The sequence below is a fragment of the Vanellus vanellus genome (assembly GCF_965231255.1).
Source record: "Vanellus vanellus genome assembly, chromosome: 4".
NCBI lineage: Eukaryota > Metazoa > Chordata > Aves > Charadriiformes > Charadriidae > Vanellus > Vanellus vanellus.
The window spans coordinates 60275794-60301186 of record NC_138909.1 but is presented as its reverse complement, the minus strand read 5'-3'; the positions used below and the strand labels follow the sequence as shown (position 1 = coordinate 60301186).

General features: G+C 39.9%; 1 protein-coding gene across 1 annotated transcript in view; it reads left to right on the top strand.

Moving 5' to 3' along the window:
* Positions 1-399: 399 nt before the first annotated feature.
* Positions 400-25393, top strand: part of PROM1 (prominin 1) — a gene marked incomplete at its 5' end in the record, with an annotated part of 58260 nt that continues 33266 nt past the window's right edge. The window contains 4 exons of the mRNA XM_082482891.1: positions 400-619; positions 19300-19358; positions 22274-22300; positions 23842-24053. Of these exons, the coding sequence (XP_082339017.1) occupies positions 400-619; positions 19300-19358; positions 22274-22300; positions 23842-24053 (518 nt within the window). The remainder of the gene's footprint in view (positions 620-19299; positions 19359-22273; positions 22301-23841; positions 24054-25393) is intronic.

Here is a 25393-nt window from a genome sequence, read left to right as displayed (position 1 = left end):
CTATGCATAATTGTGTTTTCCCCCTCTTTCAAGCACAGTGTATGTAGTAGACCGTATTATTCACAAACATCAATTTCTTTTCTATCCTATCTGGCTTGCTTGTACAACTATTGATATGTTCAATATCCACACAAGATTGCAGTTTATCTTGCTCTTTCCTGTTTGCTTGCACACACCTTAACGAGCTCTTTCTTGTTTTTGCCAGAGATGGTGCGCTGAATCAGTTCCACAAGAGGCTTCTGTAACACTGTGAAGCAGGAATACATTAAAGAATAAAAGGTGTGAGTGTGCACCAGTGTGTTCCTGGCTGGAAAGCTAACCCCCAAGTGAATGTATTGAAGATTTCTAGACTTGGTGGCACAAATATCTCTACCTCAAGTTTTATGAATACTGCTAGCTATGGCTGTGGAACTCTGTTTGCTGCTGCTGCTGTTCTGTGGAAGTACTATTTCAGAGGTACAGCCTATATACAAGCCACCTCCTGGGACTTTGGATTTTGGATTTGTACCAGCCAAGACGTATGATACAGGTGCATACCATGAACCTGGGCCAATAGGAATTTTGTTTAAAATAGTACATGCATTTCTGTACTTAGTGCAGCCAAATTCTTTTCCTCAAGGTAAGTAGATAAACTTTTTCTTTATAAAGATTTGTTATTGATGCATTCATCCTATTGTAGATTCCAAGACCACCATCCAGAACTAAATGATGTGAAGGGCTTTGTTAGTAACACATGTTATGGCCTAGAAATGCATACAGTTTCATATGAACTAACATTTTTCTGCTAAGCATTGTCTGTGTGTGGTTGTTAATGAAATTGAATTGTTGATGAAATCTCACAGGACTCTGCTTGCATATCTCAAAGCTGTCACTGTTGCATTTGAGGCTTTTTCTTTTTCTTAACCGAAACTTTTTCTTATGTATGCTCAGAAGGATGGAATACAGGAATAAAGCATAAACTTCTTTATTTAGTATTACATCCATAAGAGCTCTAAGATTTGCATATTATGATAAACAATCAGATGATTATAATAGTATAAGATTTAGCCTAGGAAATGGAAATGTAACAACTTGAAACAAATTTCATTCATTTCCACATTTGTGTATCCACAGTCAAGTTTTATGTAAGGGCAGTTGCATTACACAGCCACATGTAACTTCTCGTTCCGTTGTAAGCTGAAGTTAAGATTTGAGACTGCATTTGTTTTTCTGAGGCATTTTTTTTTCCATTCCTTTCCTACTAAGTTGTCCCTTCTTCTAAAGGAAAAGTTAAGCACACACTTCTCTGATACCTTATTGAGGTTGCATTGATTAAAAGGTGTTCTTGGGAACGCTGTGTGTAGTAGTGGCAGTTGTATCAACTTAACTTTCCGACATGCTTTTTGTTTCATTTAGCTCTTATACAAACACATTAGTATTTTCTTTTAAGGTTCACATTTAAAATTATATTGAGGTGAAGCTTTAATAAAATCTAAGAATGGCTTTGGTTAGTTATTGATTCCTGTTGGTGGTTTAGCTGTAACTGTATATAAAAAACATTTATATTATTTTGTAGTACATCTTTCAATTTATGTATAAAAACCTTTAGTAATTTAAAGTCTTAAATATTTGATTCTTTGATCATGTATCTGTACAATACCTGTAAACTATTATTTGCTTGTATTTTTGACATCTCTTCAATAGCTGTAAAAGAATGAACTCAAATGAACTTGAATCAATGAATTCTATTTAGACCAGTGCCTGGAGTCCCAGGTGTTAACCTGTACAGCAAAAACCTGGTATGTTCCTTGCAGTATCTGTCTTCTGAGCAGGTCTTACACAAGGTGTAATGAGGGCAATTGCATGAAGCTGAGAGTAATGTCACCTTTTGGAGGAAGTGTTTCCAGACATCTCTGCTTTTGTGACCTCTTTCCTTCTATTAAATTTGCAGATCAGCTGTTTGCCTCTCTGTGAGACCTGATATGTTAGGATTGTCATCTGCATTCAACTCTTAGAAACAGGGCTTCCTTCTGCCTAAAGCCCTGCTTGAATATTTGATTCTCTTAAAATTGAGGAAGCTTGATTTCAGGGAGATGTTTGCTGTGTCTTTACGTTAACAGGAATTTGGTGTGTAACCTTATATGTCAAATTTAATATTAAGTGTCCTAAGCATATAAATAATTGAGTATAGCATTTATGATCAAGATTATAGTCCTGTGGGACTGCTTGTAGTAAGTTTTGCATCAAGTAGGTGTTATGAAATCCAGCATTAAAGAGAAAGGAGACTTCAAGAAGTTAATCACTTGTTCTTAGCATGTAAGCTTTGAACGTCTCATACCTCTTCCTCCTTCCTTGCAGATACTTTTTGCCAAATCAGTCATTTTTAGAAGTTGGGCGTTTGTTATTTGCATTAGGTGAAGCCCTTTTCCCATGCCCCCACATACCTCACTGTAAAATACAGATTTGATGGATCATGTTGGTTTGAGTCATACCGTTTAATTGGTTAATCCCTATAATCTTTTTTGCCATATGCTGTTCTATTTTCACATTCAGTGTATTAATGGTGTAGTTACATATTTGAAATGCTTTATTTATTTATTTTTAAAACTTCAAACTTGAAATAGAATTAATTCTGATTCCGAGATGAAAATAAACATAATCACTAATGGGCACAGAAGGCAAGCCTTTTGATGTTTCTAGCTCAAAACTTAATCATTCTGATTGGGCTGGTGCTTCAGAAGAGTTAGTGCCAGGTATTGCATATAACCATAACATAGAGAAGTGTGATTCGTATGCAGGACTTGGCGTCAGTCACTTAGACCTTTGACCTTAGTAGTTTTATTTTTTTTTTTTTTTCCCCCCCTAATGCTTGGAAGTACTTGATGTTTGGTTTTCTAGTCTACTGTTAGTACTCTTAGCTGGCAGGGGAAAAAAGTGACAGGATTGTCTAATTGCATGTGGATATTCCTGCCTTTGCAAATCATTTTTGTGCTTGCAGTAGTGCTCGGATGGAGCTGAATGTTACAGTATTAGCATTCATACTCCTTCAGTCCCAAGTATGCCTTATGATTAACCCTAACCAGCAACCAGGACCATGCAGCCGTTCCCCTCCCAGTGGGGTAGGGGAGGAGAATCAGGGGGAGGGGGGGAAGGAAACCTCATGGGTTGAGATAGAATCAGTGAGGTTGGAAGGGACCTTTAAGATCATCAAGTCCAACCATTAACCTACCCTGATAAAAACACCACCACTCCTAAACCATGTCCCTAAGCACCTCATCTACCCTTTTCTTAAACACCTCCAGGGATGGTGAATCCACCACCTCTCTGGGCAGCTTATTCCAATGTTTAATAACCCTTTCAGTGAAAAAATGCTTCCTAATATCCAATCTAAACCTGCCCTGACATAACTTGAACCCATTTCCTCTTGTCCTATCACTTGTCGCCAGGGAGAAGAGGTCAGCTCCCATCTCTCTAAAACCTCCTTTCAGGTAGTTGTAGAGGGTGATAAGGTCTCCCCTCAGCCTCCTCTTCTCCAGGCTAAACAACCCCAGATCCCTCAGTCGTTCCTCATAAGGTTTGTCCTCCAGACCCTTCACCAGCTTTGTAGCCCTTCTCTGGACACGCTCCAACACCTCAATGTCCTTCTTGTAGTGAGGGGCCCAAAACTGAACACAGTACTCGAGGTGAGGCCTCACCAGTGCCGAGTACAGGGGGATGATTACTTCCCTAGTCCGGCTCACCACACTATTCCTGATGCAGGCCAGGATGGTGTTGGCCTTCTTGGCTGCCTGGGCACACTGCCGGCTCATATTCAGCCGGCTGTCCACCAACACCCCCAGGTCCTTTTCTGCCAGGCAGCTTTCGAGCCACTCCGCCCCCAGTCTGTAGCGCTGCATGGGGTTGTTGTGACCCAAGTGCAGGACCTGACACTTGGCCTTGTTGAACCTCATACCATTGGCCTCAGCCCATCTGTCCAGCCTGTCCAGATCCCTCTGCAGAGCCAGTCTACCCTCAAGCAGATCAACACGCCCCCCTAGTTTAGTGTCGTCTGCGAACTTACTGAGGGTGCATTCGATCCCCTCATCCAGATCGTTGATAAAGATATTAAAGAGAACGGGCCCCAGCACCAATCCCTGGATAAAGACAGTTTAATGAAAAAACAATGGAAGAGAAAATAATAACAATGGTAAAAGAATATAAAAAATAAGTGATGCAGTAGAATTTCTCTCACTACCCAATGATCGATTGCCCAGCCTGTCCTGAGCAGCGATGGTGGATTTCCCCATCTTGTCCTATCCCCCCCTCCCTGGGCCAACCCCCATTTATATATTGAGCATGAGATGTCTATGGTGTGGAATATTCCTTTGGCCAGCTTGTCCTGCCTGTGCTCCCTTCTGTAGGAAGCTGAAAAAGTCCTCAGCTTAATATAAACATCACTTAGCAACAGCTAAACCAATCTGCTTTCTCAACATTATTATCATACTAAATCCAAAACACAACAGCTACTAGAAATAAAATTAACTCTATCCCAGCTAAAACCTGGTCTAGTGGGAGGTGTCCCTGCCTATGGCAGGGGGTTTGGAACTTGATGATCTTCAAGGTCCCTTCCAACCTAAACCATTCTATGAAACCAGGACAGGAGGAAAGTTAGTATGATAAAACAAAATAGGAAGTACATCAGAGTCTTTTGGAAACATTCTTAAAGTATTTGCATGCTGCTAAGACTTAACATTTATTTAAATGTTCTTATATGTTACTTGAAAGGGATCACTTCATTCAAAGAAAAAATACTGGTCAAGAAATATTTTCTAAGGTTTCCTTTTTTTAGTTAAATCTAAGTGAGTAATTACTTACTCGCTTCTAGATTTGTTCGTGCCATCCGGTTTGTGGACGTACAACTTCATCTAAGTTTAGATTTAATAGGTAAGTTATTAATGGGATTAAATATAGTGCTTATGTAAAGCACAGTAACAGAACCAGGGAAGGGAACTGTAACTCCTTAAGCTTTTTTAAATTGTGGAATCTTTAAGATCAGCACTGTGCTCTTTGGATATGGCAGCAAACCAGTTTAAAAAACTGAACTATGATATCTGATTGCAATGCTTCAGTAAGTGTAAATAGATTCTGCTTTCAGGTCCACCAGTCAAATACTTTTGTTCTCACTAGATGATGTGCTGGTGCAAATGGGAGTGAATTTACTCCCAAGCATAAACTGTTATGCAGGGAAGCAGCCTCCACTTTGGGTTAATGATACACTGGAGTGGAAGAGACTGTTTGGTCACTGGTTTGCTACTTGGAGCTTAGTAGGTCTCTTTAATCTTACTGTGCCTTGATTTCTCCATTTGTAAAATGGAGACTGTAGGATAGAGCATTGTTATTCTTTCCTGTTAACAGCACCATTTACAATAAATAGATAATAGGAAAATTACAAGTTGCTTCTATCACTCAGCTAAGAGGACATCTAACAAAACAAATTGCCAGTTTTTCTCTTAGAATTTGTCATAAACCAAAGTGTTAATTTATTAATCAAGTTAAGTCAGTTCATGGTTGTGACATGGTGCATGTCACCTGTTGCGCTGGAGACCTTCAGATGTGAACTTGGTGTAGACAGGGCATGGTCAGTATGATCCTTTGGCTGCTATGAATATCTTATCATGGCTTTGTCTTTGTTCCCATGGAAACCAGTTGTTAGTTGCGGTAAGACAATGTTAATCTGAGATTCCACTTGCCAGCAGGATGTGCACAACAAATCTTAGGCTTCACAGCTTGTGTCTTGTAACGAAAATGTGAAGAGTTCACCAAGGAACCAAGCTGGGAGTAAATCTCCTGCTCCTATTTTTACGTGAAATAAGACAAAAACTTACAGGCTTCTTACGTCACTTTACCTGAACATATTGCAGGACAACTGTGCCACTTAGATTAAATTACAACTGCTTTGTTCCAGGTTCTGCTTTTTATTCTGGATCACCCTCATTCTGCTGAAGCAGGAATAAAACTTTAGCATCAAAATCCACTGTTGAATGCAGGTATTTCCTGGGCAAAACATAGTATGAAGAGTTAAACGTACTGTTTGCCTGGTGGGAACAAGAACAAACTGGTTTTTAGACCTGGACTACACCTCTCAATTCTTTCTGTTTGTGGAGTCTCGCTTGTTGAGCAGTTTGCACATAAGACTGGCGATAAGAACTCGACTATTTTAACGTGAAGTCCTGCCTCTGACCCCTTCTGGTCTTCCTTTTTCCTCACCTGGTCAGCCTTTAAAGCAGCTGCAACTTGTGGAGTTCAGCAAGTTAGGCTTCTCTTCCCTATCTCTGCAATTCATCTCCCACATGAGTGTATTCAGCAATTAAAACATTTTAACATTAAAAAAAAAAACACACACACACAAAAAAAACCCAACAAACCCACATAACTTGATGTGAAAATAAACAGCTAGTTTAGCTGTAATAGAATATGCATATGCAAACCCCTGTTATTGTAGGTAGGTTTGAGCTCCTGGGATATCGATTTTTTTATTTTTTTTTTTAATACATTAGCTGTGTTGGATGTGAGGTTCCAAAGAAAATAATCAAAACACTTTATCACTCCCTCTGTTAAAAACTCATGAAGTCAGAATAATTTTTTTTTTGTGTAAAACTAACTTCGTTGCCTTTTGTAATTGTTTAGTTCTTGGTTGTCCGTTTCTGCTTTAGTTTTGCTTCCTGTTAGTAATAAATCTTCCACAGCTGCCCTACAAAAAGAATGCATGTGTCTGGATGTTGTAGCATTGGAGCTAAACTCAGCTACGTGTAGCTGGTAATGGTTCCTTGTTTTTAAACCTGAGACTTTCCCAGGAATGCTGGCCATGTCCACACCAGCATGTGGTGAACGGGCTGCACTCTGGCTCTCACTTGGGCCCTGACTTACATGAAGATGCTACAGTTCTGCAGCATAAGATACTGCTCAGGTACCCCAAGCAATTATGCCCTTTTTTAAAAACTTAAATGACAATATCCTTTTTCCAGTTGTGTGGAGTCTCAGTTTTAGTTTGTGTGTGAAACTGCACTGATGTGATAGACTGCTTTTTTTTGAGCTAGTGTTTGACAGCCCCTGTGCATATGGGTTGGTTTTCTTGAAGCTTATGTCCTGGAGCTGGGTTGGGAGCACAGATGCAATTGCTGGTGCAGGAACTGAGAGGAAGGGAAGAAGAGCAAGACCTGCTCTTTAAGTTAGCTGTTAGATTGGCTAAGCTGTATTGTGAAATGACAATTTCAGTAAGCTGTAGAGTCATTGCCTTCACTGCATCGCTGTAACTGTTTTTCCAGCACTGTGGCTAGAGCTGTGATGTGAATTTAGAGTAGTAGCTCAGGTGTGTATATCAAAAATGCAAGTTTCAATGACAGAGGGTTATATATAGCAAGCAGTGGTGGTGTCTTTTGGGTAGAACTGGGATAAGAAGGGGGACTTATAGTGCTCCTTATTTGGTAATATGGTGTATACTTTGAGAGAAATGTCCCGTGTCTGATGTTGGCAATATGTTGGGGAAGATGAAGCAGCAGGAATATACAAGATAAATTAGCCTCTTCTTTTCTCTGCCTACTCGTATACATTTAAGGAAATAGTATTTAAAAAATCATTGCTCATTTCATGTTGGGAAGTGAAGAGATGCTCTACTTGATGACACACCCGTGTAAACAAGGAACACTGAGAATGTTTCTGAAGCAGATTTAAGGCCTGCTTTTTTATTTTCTTAGGTGTCAGAAGAGTAACTCCTTTTCCCCTGAACTATTCCAAATGGCAGACTGTCTAACAGATTGCTTGTCAAAAGGACTTTTTGTGGACAGGGAGGAGACAGAGGTTTTAGGGAGAGGCTGCTTATACAGATTATCTACTAGAGGCTACCACAGAAAACTACAGTTGCAGACTTTAACAATTCTCTGATGTCTTCCTGCCCACTTCTTTTGGATTACGTCAACAAGGGATTTCTTTTGCAGGCAGGTCTTAATGTGGAAAATATACAACTTATTTTTTAATCAGTGTAGCATAGCTGATCATCTGAAAATCTTGCACTGTACACACATCTGGTATCCTTTCTCTACAGTATCCTCAGTGCTTGGCCTGATCTGGTTTAATACTGCCTGCCAGCTGTGCCTGGGAGAAAAAACATGCCCTTACAGCAATTGGAAAATGACAATGCAGCTTCACAATTCCGACACTATTAGGACAGAAGGGAGAAACTAGTGAAAATAAACCTCAAGCAGAGTTTGAGGGAGCTGGGTTGCTTTCTGTGGGGAGGGTGTTCAGAGGTGGCATTACCACAGATGGCTGGGGTAACAGGCTGGAGGGCACCTCAAGCTGTAGCACCTCGTGGAGGCTAGATTATAATAATAAATAAAATGGGCCTACAGTTGTGTGGTATTGAGACTCAGCTTATATTTCCCAAACCTAAACTGCCTTCTGCCCTTTCCAAATTAGACAGCTATGTCCTTTCTGTCTGTTGGGGAGGTTTCCTGGCAAGTGGGTTGGGCATTTTCTGGGCAAGGTACTGAGTTGGCTCAGGAAACCTGCTAACAGTTACAGCATGGGCAATGCCGGGCGAGTACTTGAACCTGTCCCAAGCCTGTTCTCTTTGTCTGTGGACATTAATGGGAGACACAAGGTATAACCAAAGAGCTGATCAGCAGTGTTCCCTGCCTCTCTGCACAGGGGATTAGTTTGGAGTGCAGCTAAATCCAGGGGTGCTGACTACAAGGAATGGAAGGGTGAAAGGTATAGGATGGCATTGTGACAGAAGATGGCCTTGTCATTTTTTTATCTTTCTAGGTTAAAGAAGCTCCATTGATAGGGTTTGTATGTTTTTAAAGAAAAAAGCAAAGGTACTGTGTCCTAGAAATGCATGTATCTAGATAATTAGTACTATTGTGTGGTGTACGTATTGGTGATGGGGGTGGTAATGTTAGGTACATTGACTGTAGCATCATCTCTGTGTACTAGCAATTACAGCAAAACACTGAATTAAGCTCTGTGTGCATTCATTTTTTTTAACGTCTCTAAAAGATAGGCCATCCCATTTAGTGTCTCATAGCAAAGTGATAAGCAACTTGGGCGTCAACTTGGTCAAAGCTTAAGTTTTGCCTTTGAGGTGCCAGGGCATATTCACAGTCAGAGTACACCATGTGAAGAAGGCAATTCTTTGTGTCCCTCCTGCTGTTAACAGGAAATCTAAACCTCTAAAAGGATGAAAGCTTATTTGAGACTTCCAGAGCATACCCGTAACATCTTGCATGGTGAGAAGTGGGATGGAATAGGTTTTGGCTGAGCCACATTCTCTGGTAATGTGTATCGCGTGTGACCCTCAGAAAATTATCTCACTGCAGAATTCTTATGGGTTTTCAGGCCACTCTGCTGAGGCTCCATGATTTTCCTAACTTAACAATGGCAACTACTCTGCTGTCTATCCTCCCCATCCATTTAATTTTTACAAGTTTATTTATCCACATAGTGTTGAACACCATTCTCTTTTCTAAACTGTAGTTCATAGAACTGCTGGGGAGAGAGAGGGGGAATTGTCACTGAACTTACTGGTATAATTTCATAAGCCTCTAAGGGACCTTCATCATCTTGGCCGTTATGAAGCATTTTGAGTTAATCATGTGAGATACTGTACAGATACTGACTGGTTTTGGTAAAGCAGCCATTTGACTTTCTCTTTTCTTTGTTATAGGCCATCATAAAAATTAGATCATATTAGCTTAGTACTCTTTTTTTTTTTTTTTTTTTTTTTGTCTGACAATGTGCTTTGGTTGTTTATGGAGCAAAAAACTCCTAGGTCTTGTTCAACGATGGCTTTTTCTTGAATGATGTCAGCCAACGTAATAAGAATTTGATAGATCTTTGCAACAAGTCTTCTTTCCACAGTCCTTATATTCACTGTTTAATTACATTGAAAATTACAAGAATTAGATGTTTTTTTCCTCTGCCTTTTTCTCAATGTCTTTTTTGCTTCTGAAGATGCTTTGTGTAACTTTCAGATCTTAAAGGTGATGCTTATTTTTTTTTTTAAGTTAATATGCACTATTCAAAAGTTGCTGGAGAAAAAAAAAAATGTATAAGTATTAGTTTTAGTAGTTTTAGTACGGTTTGTCATCCTTTTAACAGTATTAAATCTTTCCAGACTGGTATTAAAGCTGTTGAGTATACTTCTTCCTTTTCCACGAGCAAATTATCTTGTTAGAAGGGAAAACAGCTGCCGTGAATGTCAGCTATTGTAGTTTAAGCTGACTAATCTATCAATATATACATCTTAGTGTAAGGCTATCAGTTACAAAAAAAAAACCAAACCACAAACCTGCTTTGACACTTTTTTGCAATATGCAGATAGATTTCTTCTCATCTAAAAACAGTTCTGTGATTAAATTCTGACCTGTATTGCATTGTAACATAGGCAAGATCTTTCTTTTCTCTGAAAATATAAAAATTATTTTATTTTTGTAAACATTAAACAGTGATTACAGTTGTGAATGTGAATATTACTTAGTAAAGTATTGCCTTGGCTGTTTAATTCAGCTGAAAAATGCCTGGGTGTACCTGTACAGAACAAATACAAACTTGAAGCCTAATTAACTTCCCTCAGAGTAGCAACCTTTACTTTTGCTTTGATTTTTTTTTTTTTTTTTGAGTAAAATAGTGATCTCTGTAGTACTTTGAACTAATGTGCATGCTGCAGTTATCAAACATATGTGGAAAACTGTGTCCCTTGCAGAAATGGGAAAATGGAGAGGGAATTCTGAGGAATCTCAGTGAGGGTGCCAGAACACCAGTCACTGAGATAATTAAAAGCTAGTACCAGCAGGGCTCCAGTGTGTCATTCCCAATTATCTGTGTTCATATTTCCAATAATCCAAGTTATGCAATATGAGAGAGCATTTTCTGTGCTTTCCTCAGTTTACAGCAACTTCTGAGGAGAGAAAGGAGTAGGAAAAATCCTGTTGTTCATACAGTCTAAATATTTACTACTTTGATCAAAGTTACGAGTCCAATATGTCTACACAACCCACACTATCAAGAAGTTGTTCAGTCTCTGCAGTGTGCTAAAACAGACAAGCATATACAGTGCACCGAGCTGAATCTTTGTTCGTAATCTGTTGTAAATCCTTACCAGATGGTGGCCTAGAGAGAACTTTAGGTAGCTCTGCAAACAAAGTAAGTGGCAAAAAATAGCTGCCATGGCACAAACGATGTGCTACAGAAGTTTTGTTGCCTTCAGAAAGTGAGAGAATGGTTTCTATGTGGAATACTTCTTCAAAGCTTTCTACTTGACTTTGTGTCTGCGTGATATATGCAAATTTATTGCAGCCTCCTAAGCAGATTTTTCTAAAGGCTACTCTCCTTTTGTTCTTTTTCCAAAACTTCAGCAAGAACAGAACTTTCTTTGTAGCAAAGAACAACTAGAAAGTCCCTGCAAAGGTTACTTTCAAAGGAGAATTCTTTCATTCTAGGTGTCCTGTAACAGTAAATATTGTGGCAATTTCTTTTTTTCTTTAAGCCTTTTCCTGATCAGGCTCTTTAATGTTGCCTGTGCACGTTGATAAAAAGCAGAATGTGCCTAAACAGAAAATGGGACTGCAGTGAAGGAATAAGCTGTAAGGTGTGAGGATTTTCTGTGCAAGACTTAAATTACCCGTTTGGTCTTCCTGACTAATAACAACCTTGAGGAAACTAAATTTATAAAACTTCCATTGTTTCATCCATATTTTTGGGGAATTGAGGAACTTTTTGTGTGCATGAATTAAGTTAATTGACTGTTACTATTATCCGATCCACTGCTGTATAATTTCTTCAGTTGATCAATGGTATCTTCTGTCAGGAAAGTTGGAAAGGGGGTCTCCTTAATTTCATGTTCTGGTTGCTGCAGCTTGCTCATTCAGTAGCTGTTGCTGCTTTGCAGTTCCTCTTCAGCAATTGCACAGTGCTTAGTCCTGCTTGTGCTCTGGTTAAAGCTCACCCTATTTAGACCACTCCTCCAGTTTCAATCCTGCTCGAAGTTGTTCATCTTTTCATATTGCAGCTCTACCCCCTCTTGCATTGTCCCTCACTGCATCACATATAAGCTAAGACTCATCTCTAGGTGGTCTAGTAGCTTGTCCTTTCAACCATGAATAAAGCAGCATGTGCTTTACAAGTTTGCCAAGACCTTAAAAATGCATTTAATATGTCTTTGCTGGATTTTGAGACCGAGCCAGAGTACTGTAGGATAAGTGTATTGCTCTTGCTTTTCATCAACATGTAATTAAAGAATGCAGAGTCAGAGAATGGGAACGGATGAAGATCATGTTGATGAGAGGAAACAGCGTACTGGAGGCAGAAAAGGGTAAAAAGGCAGACTGTATTAGCAGATGAGATGAGAATTAAAATACTTAAGCAATTTAGTATGTATTTGTTGTTGTGGTTTTTTTTTTTTACCTCTATTCAAACAAGTTCTTCCAGCCACTGTAGAATAACAGGTTCTAGGGCATCATTTTGCTGCTATACCTCACCACTGACATGCAAGGTTCTTTTCTTACTTGCCTTTTTTTCTCGTCCAAAGGCATGGCTGGTGGTTTACGGTGATAGTTTTTGCACATTATTTCTATAATGCAGGTGAATAAACAGGTGATTGAACAAAGAATTTCCTTTCACCATCTCTGTAGGTGGTTTTGTATGGGGGCTTCAAAAGCAATGGAAGGTAGGTGTCACTCTGGAGTTGTGGTCGAAGGGAAGAAGGCCAGAATGGCCTCTTGCGAAGAGCAGGAGGGTGGAAGCTGAACCAGCCTGATGTTCCCAGTAACTCAATGTAAAAAAAACCTAGGAATTGTATAAAGATAGCTTGCCTAAAAGTTGTGGGGCGAATTTATCTGACAAGGCTGGTTTTTTTTCTTAGTTTGGGGACAAGGGCCAAGTCTGTCTGAAGGAGGTGTTGTGAAGAGGGAGGGGAGTGAACCTTCTGAATCTGGAGTTGGAAAGGAACAGTCTAGACTATCTGAGTGAATGCACGGATTAGACCCCTCATCTGTGGACTAAAGTGGTCTCTTACTGTGTGGGAAGTGGGAAGATCTCCTCAGCTCTGAGACTTCCCAGTTGGCCTACAGAGTGAGTTTTCTTTTTGCTCTATGGAAAGAGGACAGACTGCACACAGTGAGCAGTGTAGCAGGACCCTCTCTGCATCAACATACATGGTGGATTCTTTGTCCATCAATGTTACTGAGCTCCCACCTCGCTCTGCAGTAGAACCAGAGCCAATTGACCCCACCTGGAAATTGCATCCAGCTGTGGAGCCCTAAACATAAGAAGGACATGGACCTGTTGGAGCAGATCCAGAGGAGGGCCATGAAGATGATCAGAAGGCTGGAGCACCTCTCCTGTGAAGACAGGCTGAGAGAGTTGGGGTTGTCCAACCTGGAGAAGAAAAGACTCCGGGGAGACCTTATAGCAGGTTTCCAATATCTGAAAGGTGCCTACAAGAAGGCTGTGGAGAGGGAAAATTTACAAGGGCATGTAGTGATAGGACGAGGGGTAATGGCTTCAAACTGGAAGAAGGTAGATTTAAAATAGATATTAGGAAGAAATTTTTCACTCTGAGGGTGGTGAGGCACTGGAACAGGTTGCCCAGGGAAGTTGTGGATGCCCCATCCCTGGAAGTGTTTAAGGCCAGGCTGGATGGGGCTTTGAGCAACCTGGTCTAGTGGGAGGTGTCCCTGCCCGTGGCAGGGGGGTTGGAACTAGATGATCTGTAAGGTCCCTTCCAACCTAAACCATTCTATGTTCGCAGTGCAATTAGGGACATTAAGAGTGAGCAGAGCTGTTGGGTTGTTATGTGGCAGTAAAGGGGAGGAGACTGGGTTACCTGCCAAAGGAGACCTTTTCAATGGGAGTTTAATCTGACCATAGTAAAGGCTAATGGCTAGAGGCTTTCTAACTTCGGGGAAGCAACCAAAGCCCCACTCAAGTCAAAGCAGGTATTGTCTATAAAGTGAACTTGCAGTAAAACTTGCTATAAGATACCTAGAAGATATTTGTCTCTAAGTCTGAAAGGCTAATACAGTTTTCCTGCTTTTCTTGGACTTGTAAGAGTTATTCATTAGTCTGAGTCATAATTAGAGTGGAAAAAAACCAAGCTTGAAGTCATTTTAATTCATTAATTTCAGACTAATTATTGCTACTTATTTATGACACTAAATGTGGTCAAACTGACTCATATTCAGAGAGATGCTGAACTGTTCAGTGTGTGAGTAGTCTGTTGAGTCTATTATAGATGAAGGGAATGGGATGAAATACTATGATATGCATTAGAATGAGGTAGCATTAAAGCAGTTATTAATTTATCATGTATATTATCTATGCAATTCTCCCCTGTTCTGAAAAATCTCCATTCAGCGTGACATGAATGCTTCAGTCATGGTTCTTATTGGTTCGCTTGAAGTCCTTTGCAGAATAGAAGCCTAATAGGTCATATTATGCATAAAAAGAGAAATTAATTTCTGGCATAATTTGATTAATGCTGGAGTTGCAGTATAACTGAATGGGCTCAATGGAATTGTTTGAGTGAAGATGAAGCATAGCATTCCCAAAGGTTTTACTCCAACTGTTTTCCTGTCACCTAGATTTGAAAAGCTTCCTTGGCAGAAGAATTTGTAACTAATTTATGTTGGTACTTAATAGCCAGACGGCTTATTTTTAAATCTATTTGTTGGGTTTTTTTTGCTCTCCCTTTCTGTAGAGCAGTTTTAAGAAGCAAGCCTAGTGCTAACCTTGTTTTCTTGTTTGGGTAATGAGATACTGAGCGTATGTACACAATACACATGCAATGCAGAAGTTGGTGATTATGTTTTCTTAACTGGGGCTCCTTAGAGGTGTGTAATATTTCATCACAAATTGCATTGGTAAATTAACAGTTCATCTGGCTAGTTAGATATACCAGGGCAGATGGTATTTCACATGTGTGATGAGAGCAGGAAGGAGACAGAGCAAAGTAGTAATGTAATTAGCTGTGTAGATGAGCCTCACAAGTTAATCTCTTTAACCTCAGTGATAAAATGTGTTCTGTGCTAAAGCCTTGGATTACTGGTCCTGTGAAACAATGTGTGCAGCTGGTCAAGCTGAGATTTCAGAAGTAATCCCATTAATTTGAAAATAGAAGATGCTGCTTTTTATCACACTTTCCTAGTACTTCTATTTTTGAAACAGCCTCAAGGTGGTACTCTACCAATAATGCGGGAGGGAGTCATGTCAAGTTACCTTAGTTCAGTTTTAAATGAAAACTTATTTGAATGCTAGAGATGAGATGCTCTAGCTAGGGAGGAAAGGTGCTTCAGAAAAGCAAACCAAAATCACAGGCTGAATTAAATGTGAGCTGAAGTGTCTCTTCACTGTGCTACAGTGAGCAGTGTAGCCATACCTGAAAAGATGATGCTTGTGTTTACACAGTACCTGGCGCAGGATGTCCCCCTGCCTAACCCTTAAGTGCTGCAGTAGTAACCGTGATTACTATCAATATGCATAAAACCTAACAGGGAGATTCTTGATTCTGCAAAACCACTAAGGCAAATTTGTGCTTACAGGTATGTGGGTGAGTAACTGCAGGTAATCTTGCATTCAGTTACAGCTGAATTTTTTTTCATGGGAATATATATGACTTCCACATTTCATTTGAAATGAATTAACTGGGAATATGTCTCATCCAGTTGATTCTAAAGGCTGTTGAAATAGTAAATTCATGGCAAAGACTGGTCAATCACTGTGTGATGCCTGGTGAGAAAAACACCCTGAAGCTTCACATTGCTTCTAAAAAAATCATTGGAAAGTAATATAAGTAGTAAACCTTTATTCAGCAGGGAAATCTCATGTTCTGGAAAACTAAGGGGAAAAACGGGCTGTGTAATACCGACTAATGTGCTATGCATGAAACCTGTGTTATTCTTACTGTTTAACTTATTCAGTCCATATGGGAACTTCTTGTATCTGTTTTCAGGCTTTCTTGGTTTTATAAACATAAAGGTGTTTTAGTTTCTGATGAACAGGCTTTAGAGCCTCTAAATTTCAAAACCACATCGAAAATGCTGTTTTCTGCATCGGTTTGTCATAGTGTATTCAGGTTGATTTGTGTCATTTTTTTGACTGGCAGGCTATAAATTATGGGAACAGTATAAATAAAAACTGTGAATTGGGAACATACTGAGCAAGTAATCGGAGCAGTTTGGATTTTTTGTTTGTTTGTTTTGCTTTCTTGAAGTATTGGATGTTGTCCTTGGACGTACTCCAAAACTGACTGGACATAGCCCTGAGTAACCTGCGGTGGGTGACTCTGCGCTGAGTTGAGATGTCAGACTGGATGATCTCGGGGGGGGGAGGGGGGTTCCTTTCAGCCTCAGCTGTCCTCTGTTTCTCTTGAGTAGTTTTACATATGTATACACATGCATACAGATGTCCATAAATATATATGTGTGTATAGATGTATGTAAAACTTGATGTAAAATGTTTTTTGTTTAATTTTCATTTTAATTTATAATGGGGACAGACACTCAACTGGAAGAATGGGTAAAAATTTTCAACTTCTATTTAACAGGAAAGGCTAACGCTTTTAAAATTTTGTTTTGTACTGATTCCCAACAGTAGGAAATGTATCAAAGGAAGCTTTTGTCAATAATAAAATTTAGTTTTCTTACGTGCTTCCTGGCAGTGCTTTCACTCCTCCATTAAATAATTTATAATAAAAAGTCGGTATGATTTTAGGATAACTTTGGAATAATTTAGATCAGAAGGGACCTCCAGAGGTCATTGGGTCCAATCCTTTTCCAAAGCAAGATAAATCTCTGAGTTTAGGAGTGGCCTGGAAGCGAGGGCAGGTTGCTGGGGGCTCTCCTGCTCGGCTTTGGAGTGGCAGCAAGGAGGGCAATGCCATAGGGTCATACTCAGTTGGCTCCTGCGTTTGCCTGCGCACAGATGGTCTGTACCGCTTCATGCCACTGAGGACCACAGAAGCTATTCTTTTTTCTTCCTTCTCATTCCATTCTGATTGAGCTTGTTAGGAATTTCTCTTTAGTGTCAGTTCTGCTATGTGTTGTCACACAATGCTAAATGGTTGAAGAAATACATAAACAAGAGGGTTATTTTAGCCCTTTTCTTCTCCTGCTTGCTAAAAGGCATTTATCTGTAGAGAAAATTCATTGCATTATGTATTTTATGCACCACTGTTTCTTACATTTACTTACTTTCTAGGTATATAGATAGAAAAGAAAGAAACGTTGCCTCTGATGAAGAAGAAAAAAAAGTCTAACAGCCAGTATGAATTACATTTTTGGGGTTTGTGCAGTTTTGCCTCACTTGGCTGTATACCTCCTTGCCTCTGAAACTCCACAAGAAACACGGATGCTGCCTGGGGATGGGCTCAGTACAGGGAGGACTCCTCTGCTGGTCCCAGTGGGCAAGATGTCTCAGAGCTGCAGCAGTGGATCAGTTGTGTGTTGCCCATGCGGTGGTGTGTGCCCTTTCTCAGCAGCCTCCTGGCTCTCAGGGTGCAGAGCTTTGAAAGGATTTGCAGAGATCGTAACTCTCTTATTCTTCCTGGGTGCTTATTCTACGCATGTTTTGGGTTTAATTCTGTTACTATGGGATTCAGCCTTATCTATGTATGGTCTTTCCAAAATGAGGTTGCCTTACTGCAGAGAGTCCTTGATCATCTACTGCTAGCACTCTTTCTGTGTTTTAGAATATACTTATTGTCTGTGGATGATTTGCAGCTTGACACTCTTGTGATATGTTGGGTTTTTTTTATTTTTTACTTGGCAGTCTTGCTCGCTGCAGCTTCCTTGCAGGGAGTACCTTCCTTGAACCAGCAGTTGTTGCCTCGCTGTTGTGTGTTTTCTTTCCTTGGGCACAATTTTGTGCAAGGAACTCTTCAGGATCTCTTCAGCTGGCAAATCAGTCGGGTTCATGCTTTCTCTGCAGGGTGCTGGGGATGGAGGACTATGGGCGCTGTTAGCTTAGGGGTCTGTTTTCCCGCACCACGTGCAGGATTAGAGGGGAGTGAGATCACAGCCCCTGTGAACATATTTCACAAGTGCTACAATTAATTCTGAGAGGGTTTGGATTTTTGGGAGGTGAATGGTCAGTTTTGAACCTACAGGTCTTTTATTGATCCTCAGGATAGGTAACTTGCTGGAGGTTTTTCTCAAGTATATTCGGTTGCACATGGGGAGACTAATGATGGGGCAATAGTACCATGAAGTGCAGCTCTGTATGAACAGGTGGGGCAGAGTGCTCCTCCTTGAGCTGTAGCCTTCCTAATATCTTTCCTCTTCGTCTGAGGAGACCAAGAGTTCAGTCAGTCATTTCTCCCAAACATGCAAACGCTGCTGCTTTTACATGACTTAACATGGAGCATATCCAGAGCTGTCTCTGAGGCAGAGGGTCTGCAGAGCTAGGGGTGCCCCTCTTCAAGTGCACACAGTGTCACAGAAGTAGCCAAGAGCAACGGTTCTCAGCATAGTTCCCATAGGGTTGGCAAAACCTCGATAAGGGTGGTAGACTGGTGATGTCCCAAAGAGGGGATCCATTCATTGCAGCTGCTCGTCTTTACTGAAAGAAACCAGTGTGGTGAAATTATATTTATAACGTTAAGTGGCATGATTTGTGTTAAATTCCTACTTTGTTTTTTGGGTGGTTGCCATATTTGGCTATCTTGTGAATAAGTTAGAAATGAGCGTGTTAGATGGAGCTGCATGCTTTGTAAGTTGGCATGTGTTAGGCTTTCTGATTTGTTTTGGCGGTGTTGCATACTCATGCAAAGTCTGTTAGTCCAGGGATGAAAAAAAAGATTGGTATAATGTTGGCAAGAATAAGGGCCTACTTCCTTGTACCATTCAGTCAAGAAGTCATCGTTAACATGCTTGTTTTGCACATTATCTACCTATTATGTATATGTGTGCATATATATGCATGCATGTATGTACTTGTCATAAACATGAAGCAAAGCTGATACCTGAGCTTTGTCCAAGTAATCGGTAAGTTTGGGATTCACTTTTAATAATGATGCTATGGTACAGAGGATGACCTTGGAAAAACCTTCGCTGTATTTCAGCAGAAATTGTTAGATAAGCTGGTTATCTTCCTGTGGGCTCATAAAATACGTAGTTGGGTAAAAATGTTGTTACTAGGCAGGTTTATGGAAACAATGTGCTTGCCTGTCCTGTTGATGTCTATCCTTAATTTTGTCTTGCCTACCTAGCAGTAGAATTCATACCATCCTCTTTCCCCCCCGTTTTTATTCTTTGTTTTAAACTCTGGAATATTCTTGCTTATTTTCAGATCTCATCAGAAAACTAGCACAGCAGAAGTTTGGAAATACACAGAGCGATTATCAGAAGGTAAAATTGTCTATGTGTATCTGCCTAAAATATTGAAAACAATGACTTTGAAATTCAGTTTTGTTTCTAAAATAAGAAGTAGTTTTTTAAAGCTATAACAACAGGGTGCAAGAATTAAATTTGTGAATGATGTGTATGATGGTTTCATACAAAATTTGGGACCAAAAACTTTCTTTTTATTGAAAAAGTGTTTTTAAATAAAAGCAGTATTAGAGAGAACCATTACTGCTCAGCTCTCATGTTAGATTCAGCTTTTTGAGGACAATAGCTAAACCTATATGCTTGGTCTGGTGCCTTTGTAAAGCAAAGTTTCCATAGCCTACTTATAAAGTGTGATTAGCACAATACATAAACTAAAATACATCAAGGACATTTTCCATTCTGTCTTTAGGTTTGTGATTATCCTGTACCAGTTGAAATTTGTAGGGTACTTGGTAGCAAGAGAAGATAGAATGTAGCATGGATCTGATTTTAGGCTGTTCTCAAGCACAGTACCCCATCTTTGTAGTAATGTCACAAGTTAAGTGCCTGTAATAGGAGCCTTAACCAGGGCCACGTAATGGATATGTTACTTTGTGTGAGCTACTTGCTTGTAGTCCTTGCCGAATGGTGTACCTGTGAGGAAGATGAGTATGGAACTTGGCATACAGGCACCGGGCTATTGCCTTGAATCAGGATGACATGAAAGATCTTGGGATTTGAAGGGGGAAAGCCTTGTGCTTTCATGTGTTGCAGTAGCTTGGTAACCTCTACATGATGTTCGAGTGCGTGATTATTGCCATTGTGGTGCATTGAGTGATACTTGCTGATCCCATGTGCTTGTTCGGTGGGGCTGTGTGAACATGGTGCACACCTACGGAGGAACGTAGGGTGGACTTGCTTGGCAGAGTCTTTGGAACAAAACCAGTAGACTATAGGTGGTATACATGAGTGTGAGTATAGTATTTAGTAACTGCTATGTAAGGCATGAGAAATTTGAGATTAATAAGAGCTATAATCCTGCATAGTGGAGACACTTGTTAAAATACTGTTTGGTTATAGGGTGGCAAATGCAACATTAGGTGTGCTTAGGAAGTAAAACAAATATAGGCCATTTAGGGGTCCTAATTTTGACCTGAATGCAATGCAGAACTTGAAAACAAATTTGGAAAAGGAAAGTCTGTCAAGATGAGTCCCTCAGAAGACAGAAGCATCAATGAGGGGTAGCTGTGAAGAGGCCAGCATGGCTATAGGTGTGCCTCTTGAGGGATTTCCAGTGGGGACAGGGCAGTGTGAATGTCACTGAAGGGTGCAGGTAAATAGTTAAAAATGTTGCCTGTGGTTTTGATCACTCAAATTCAGGGAGAATGAACTTGGAATAGGATGATCTGGGAAACACACAGGTCTTCAGAGGAGACTGGAAGAGTTTGCTTAGCTTAGCAAAATGATTGATAATTGATTACTCCTTATAAATGTATATGGAGAGGAAACACCAGGAAGAAAAAACTGCTATTTGGGAAAAAGATGGTGCTATCACAGAAGCAAAGGGGCAGAAATGGGCCACATGTACATCCTTGTAAGGCTTACTAGTTCACTGAGCTTTGGGAACAGTCCTTCAGTAGCGAGAACAGGAAATCTGGTTCTGATATTTATCCTGTTAAATTTCTACTGTTGCTCCTCTGTATCTTTTTTTGTTTTTAACCTATTTGTAGAATGTTTTAGTGACCCAGGAGGCCCTTCCCACTTCTGTGCTGTGTGTCCTTGTGTTCCCAGTTGGACTCTTACTATTGACGTCTCCCCGTTCCGTGTCGGGGACAGCAATCTGCCAGGATGCAGCCCAGCAGCTGAGGACAGCTGCCGTGTCTGCTCAGGGGGAGCCAGCTTGCTGCTGCTGCCATTAATTTACCTTTGCGGGGAGATGTGCTAGCATAATATGTTCAAAATCATACCTGGTACCAGATTTTTAAGGGAGGGTAAGCATTTGTTTTCCTCCTGTTCCAAATATGGTTTGGAACGTTTTAAGCATATCATACAGTAGAAGTTTCATAAAGAGGTATGTGATGCTGGAAAAAAAACTCCTAAAACTTGAACATTTCTGATTCTCGCACGTCAGACTTTGGGTTGAGGGGTCTTGCTGCCTTTAGCTTGTCTGCTTCCCTTTTCTGCTTATGAGAGAGGGGAAAACGTTATCAGCTATGAACTTATCATACAGAGATGAACCAAGAAATTCTATTTCCACTGCGGAAACAAAGGGCAAATTGAGTTCTTCTGAAATTCCTGTCATTGAATATTTAGTGTTTTTTCTGAAATTACAGATAAGAAATCAGTTAAGAACCTGATAAATAGACTTTCAGTCTTTCTTGAATGCCTTTTCTCTTTTACTTTTGAATAATTTAAAACAAACCTCTACATAATTACTTAGAAGTGAGAGTGAATTTTATGTGTAATGTGTTAAGGTCCCAAAACTGCTGCTTTTATGCCAAAGTAGAATAAGCGTTGAAAAAGAAAAAGTTAGCCAGGAACATCATAGGTCAGTTATGACAGGTGGAATCCGTGAATAATTTGCTAAACCACAAAGTAGTGCAATCCCTGGCCTTCTTTTCTGTGAGATGTGTTGGGAATTACATGAAACAGATGCTCAGTGTAGAAATAACTGGTCTGTTGTTGATTTAAAATGGAAATATTTTTTGGACAAATCCTAGATTCCTTTCACTTACCAAGGAAACTGGAAATTATCTGCTATGTATTTTACTGTAAATAATTTTCCATAATTATTCAATGTTGCTTCTATGCATTATTTTACTTTAGTGGCTTTTTATTATTGTTTCTGTGTTAATTGTTTTGGTCATGGTTAATTATTCATTGTTCACGTGATTTGTTTTTGTGCATGCTGCCTGTGCATCATACACATTCTCCATTTGTTTTGACTTCCACAGCCAGAAAATGTTGTCCTGACTCTTCAGGTAATGTCTTATGGTAGAAGTACAGCTTTGAGAAGCAACTAACCATGTCTGTATGCACTCTTTCTATTAAAACATCCATAAGTATTTTTAATGTTATTTAAAATGTGTTTTTGCCATCTAACCTATTTCAAAATGTATGTTATCAGACCATTTCTGAAGTGTTCAGCTAATTGGAAAATGGTAATTCTTTTGCAAAATCTAGCTAAGGGCTTCTTCCAAGCATCTAGTTTGTATTCTTCAGAAGGGATAACAGCTTGTAACCAGCAGTTAATAACAATAATAATAATAAAATAGGTTTCATCCTAGAATTGGTAATTAGGTCAGAAATTTGCAACTCTGCTAATGGTGATGGTTGCTGTATTTGGATCAGTTGGTAATTAGGGATTGTGAGGAAGGGCATCAGGGAAGCTGGAACTGGAGCATGATTGATAGCTTGTGAGAAATTCTAAGTTATTTTGCAGGACAATACACAGCCTCAATTTCATCCTTTTACTGCCAAGTTGCCTGTGTGCTGGCGGATTAGTGAAACAGAAGAAGACTCAAAGTACTAGTGTGAGAATTAGTTCTCCTAAAATTGGGAAGGGAAAGGGGAGAGGAGATTTATCAGGGAAGAAAGACCACTGGGACATGCCACACAGTGCTGTCCACCTCTGTGTTCAGACACCTGCCCGATCCAGTTCTGGATGTTTTGGCTTGTGTTTGCAGCAGAGGGAAACAGCATGGCCAGCTCGCAGCTTGTCCCCTGGAAGCCACGTTGCCTTGCGTGGGGCTGTGCCAAGGCTGCCTGTCCCAGCTTCTCGGTCCTGGGGCACTTGCAGCACTTCTAGCGTACAAGCTAGTTAGGGTATTCCGTTGCATTGTTCCCTTTCACTCCTTCCAGCTTTTGAAAGCGTCCTTTTAGTTGCTGCTGCTCTGCTGTTTGGCAGCAGAATAAATGTCTTTACCTGAGAGAGCTTAAAATCTACTCCTTAGTCTTTTTTTAGTCCCTAAGCAGTTTTTACTTCAGCAGTTTGGAGAAACCTCTGCCATTGCAATCGATCATCCAGTAAAGTACTTCCCTTTGCGGTTTATATGAATCTTTATGCTCATTACTGATTAAAAAGGAGAACAAGCTAAGCCTCCCTCCCCCCTCCTAGATGAAGCGTTGATCTAGTCAGCCTTGCTGACATTTGTGGAGCCTTTTTGGAAACAGATGTGAGGAACAGTAAATTTGTGGTCCGGGAAATCAAACATGTTCATTTTTAACCTATTTCAATGGCATCGATTCACATTTGTTTCTTGTGAGCATATTTCTCTCTTAGCACTCACTCCTGTAGTTTACCTAGCTAATATTCTAGCTAAATTATTAGCTATCAGCATCTACAATGTTATGTATCTTGTTGTTAGAAAAGTTGTCAATTATGACAAAATGCACCAAGTCCGTAACCTCAGTAACTTAGTAGATGGTTTAGTCTGTAGTCTGATTTTTAATTATTTGCTCTATATTGATTGCAGTTACTGTGTGATATCTGCTATTACCACTATTTTTGTCTGAATTACAGGCCATCTACTATGAAATCGGTTTTATAGTCTCCGCAGCCTTGGGATTGCTATTTATTTTGTTACTGCCTCTTGTGGGACTTTGCTTCTGTATGTGTCGTTGCTGTGACAACTGTGGTGGGGAAATGCATCAAAGACAGAAGAAAAATGCTGACTGTCAGAGGAGCTGTTTTGCAACATTTCTTTTTGTTGCTTCTTTAATAATAAGGCAAGTGTAATAAAGAGAACAATATGAAGCTTGGTATAGCACTAATTTTGGAGTGTCATAAGACAAATAATGTTACTGTATTAGCCTACAGGTGCAGAAATTATTTTATTAGACTAAGTAATATTATTGCTTATTAAAGAAAATGTGACTGCATTATAAAAATGCTGCTACCATTGCTATCCACAGGTCATTATGTACTCATTTGAGAATAATGTAGGTGTGAAACAAAAAAAATTAAACTTGAATTTGGAAACTGAAGTTTTTGCTAGTCTCAAAGTGGTAAATGCAGAATGTTACGTTAAACTTATGAATGTAAGATACTGTGTCCTATGTTCAATTACCATGCTATACAGAAGTTGAGGTACAACATACTGCTTTGCTCTTGATAGTGTAGTAATGGTGAGAAAAGCAATTGTGTGACCTCCTTCAGTGTTTTCTGTCTTCCAGATTGTCTTACTAGTTCAAAATAACGGGTTTTCTTTTAGGCACTGAGTTGTTTAAACCATGCATGCACTCACAGTACAATCCTGGAGTTTGCTCCTAACACTAATGGCTCAAAAACGTCTCCAAACTCCTGTTCTGTGCTAGGTGTGTAACAGGTGATGAGGGACTACAATCCAGACTTTTCTTTTCCCTGAAGGTGCTTTCAAAAGACATTTGCTTTCAGGATTTTTATTTTCCTTCAACTTCTTCATATTTTCACCTGCCTGCTATCCTTATTTTGTGATTATATTTAAAAAAAACACATCAGACTATAATGTGTGACTGTTCAGTTAGGGGGAACTTACTTTGTCACTTCATTGTAATCTAGATTTTTTTTCTTTTTACTACTGTTTGTCATGACAAATTAAGACCTTGTCTATTCTCAAATGTACACCATGTTAATACCAGGTATGGGAACATGCTCTACTCTCCCACGCATCATGAACAAACATGACACTTAACTATTTTGGAGACCAGAAAGCTGAATGGTATTGTAGGTAATAGGTGCATCACTGCCACGATGACAGGACAGAGGTTCTTTATAGTACAATGGTGCCTCAAAGAAAGTAAGTTACTAAATTACCGCTCAGCATGCCAAAACTGAAGGTTGCTCACAGATCTTGCCAGCTATCTTTGCACCATGTTGCAGGATGCTGTATTGCAGGACGCTATGTTCTGGTTATAATGGCTGAGGAATGTTGCCTGTCAGCAGAGAAGTTAAGAGATTGTCCCCCTTGTTGGTCTCTTTAACTTGTCCTTTTTTTGCCGGCTGTTCTTGTGGTATTAAGCATACCCAGCATTGGAAAATGCTTCTTCCCAGGTCATGACTGGGAGATCAGTGGACCCTAGTAACATGCTTTCCA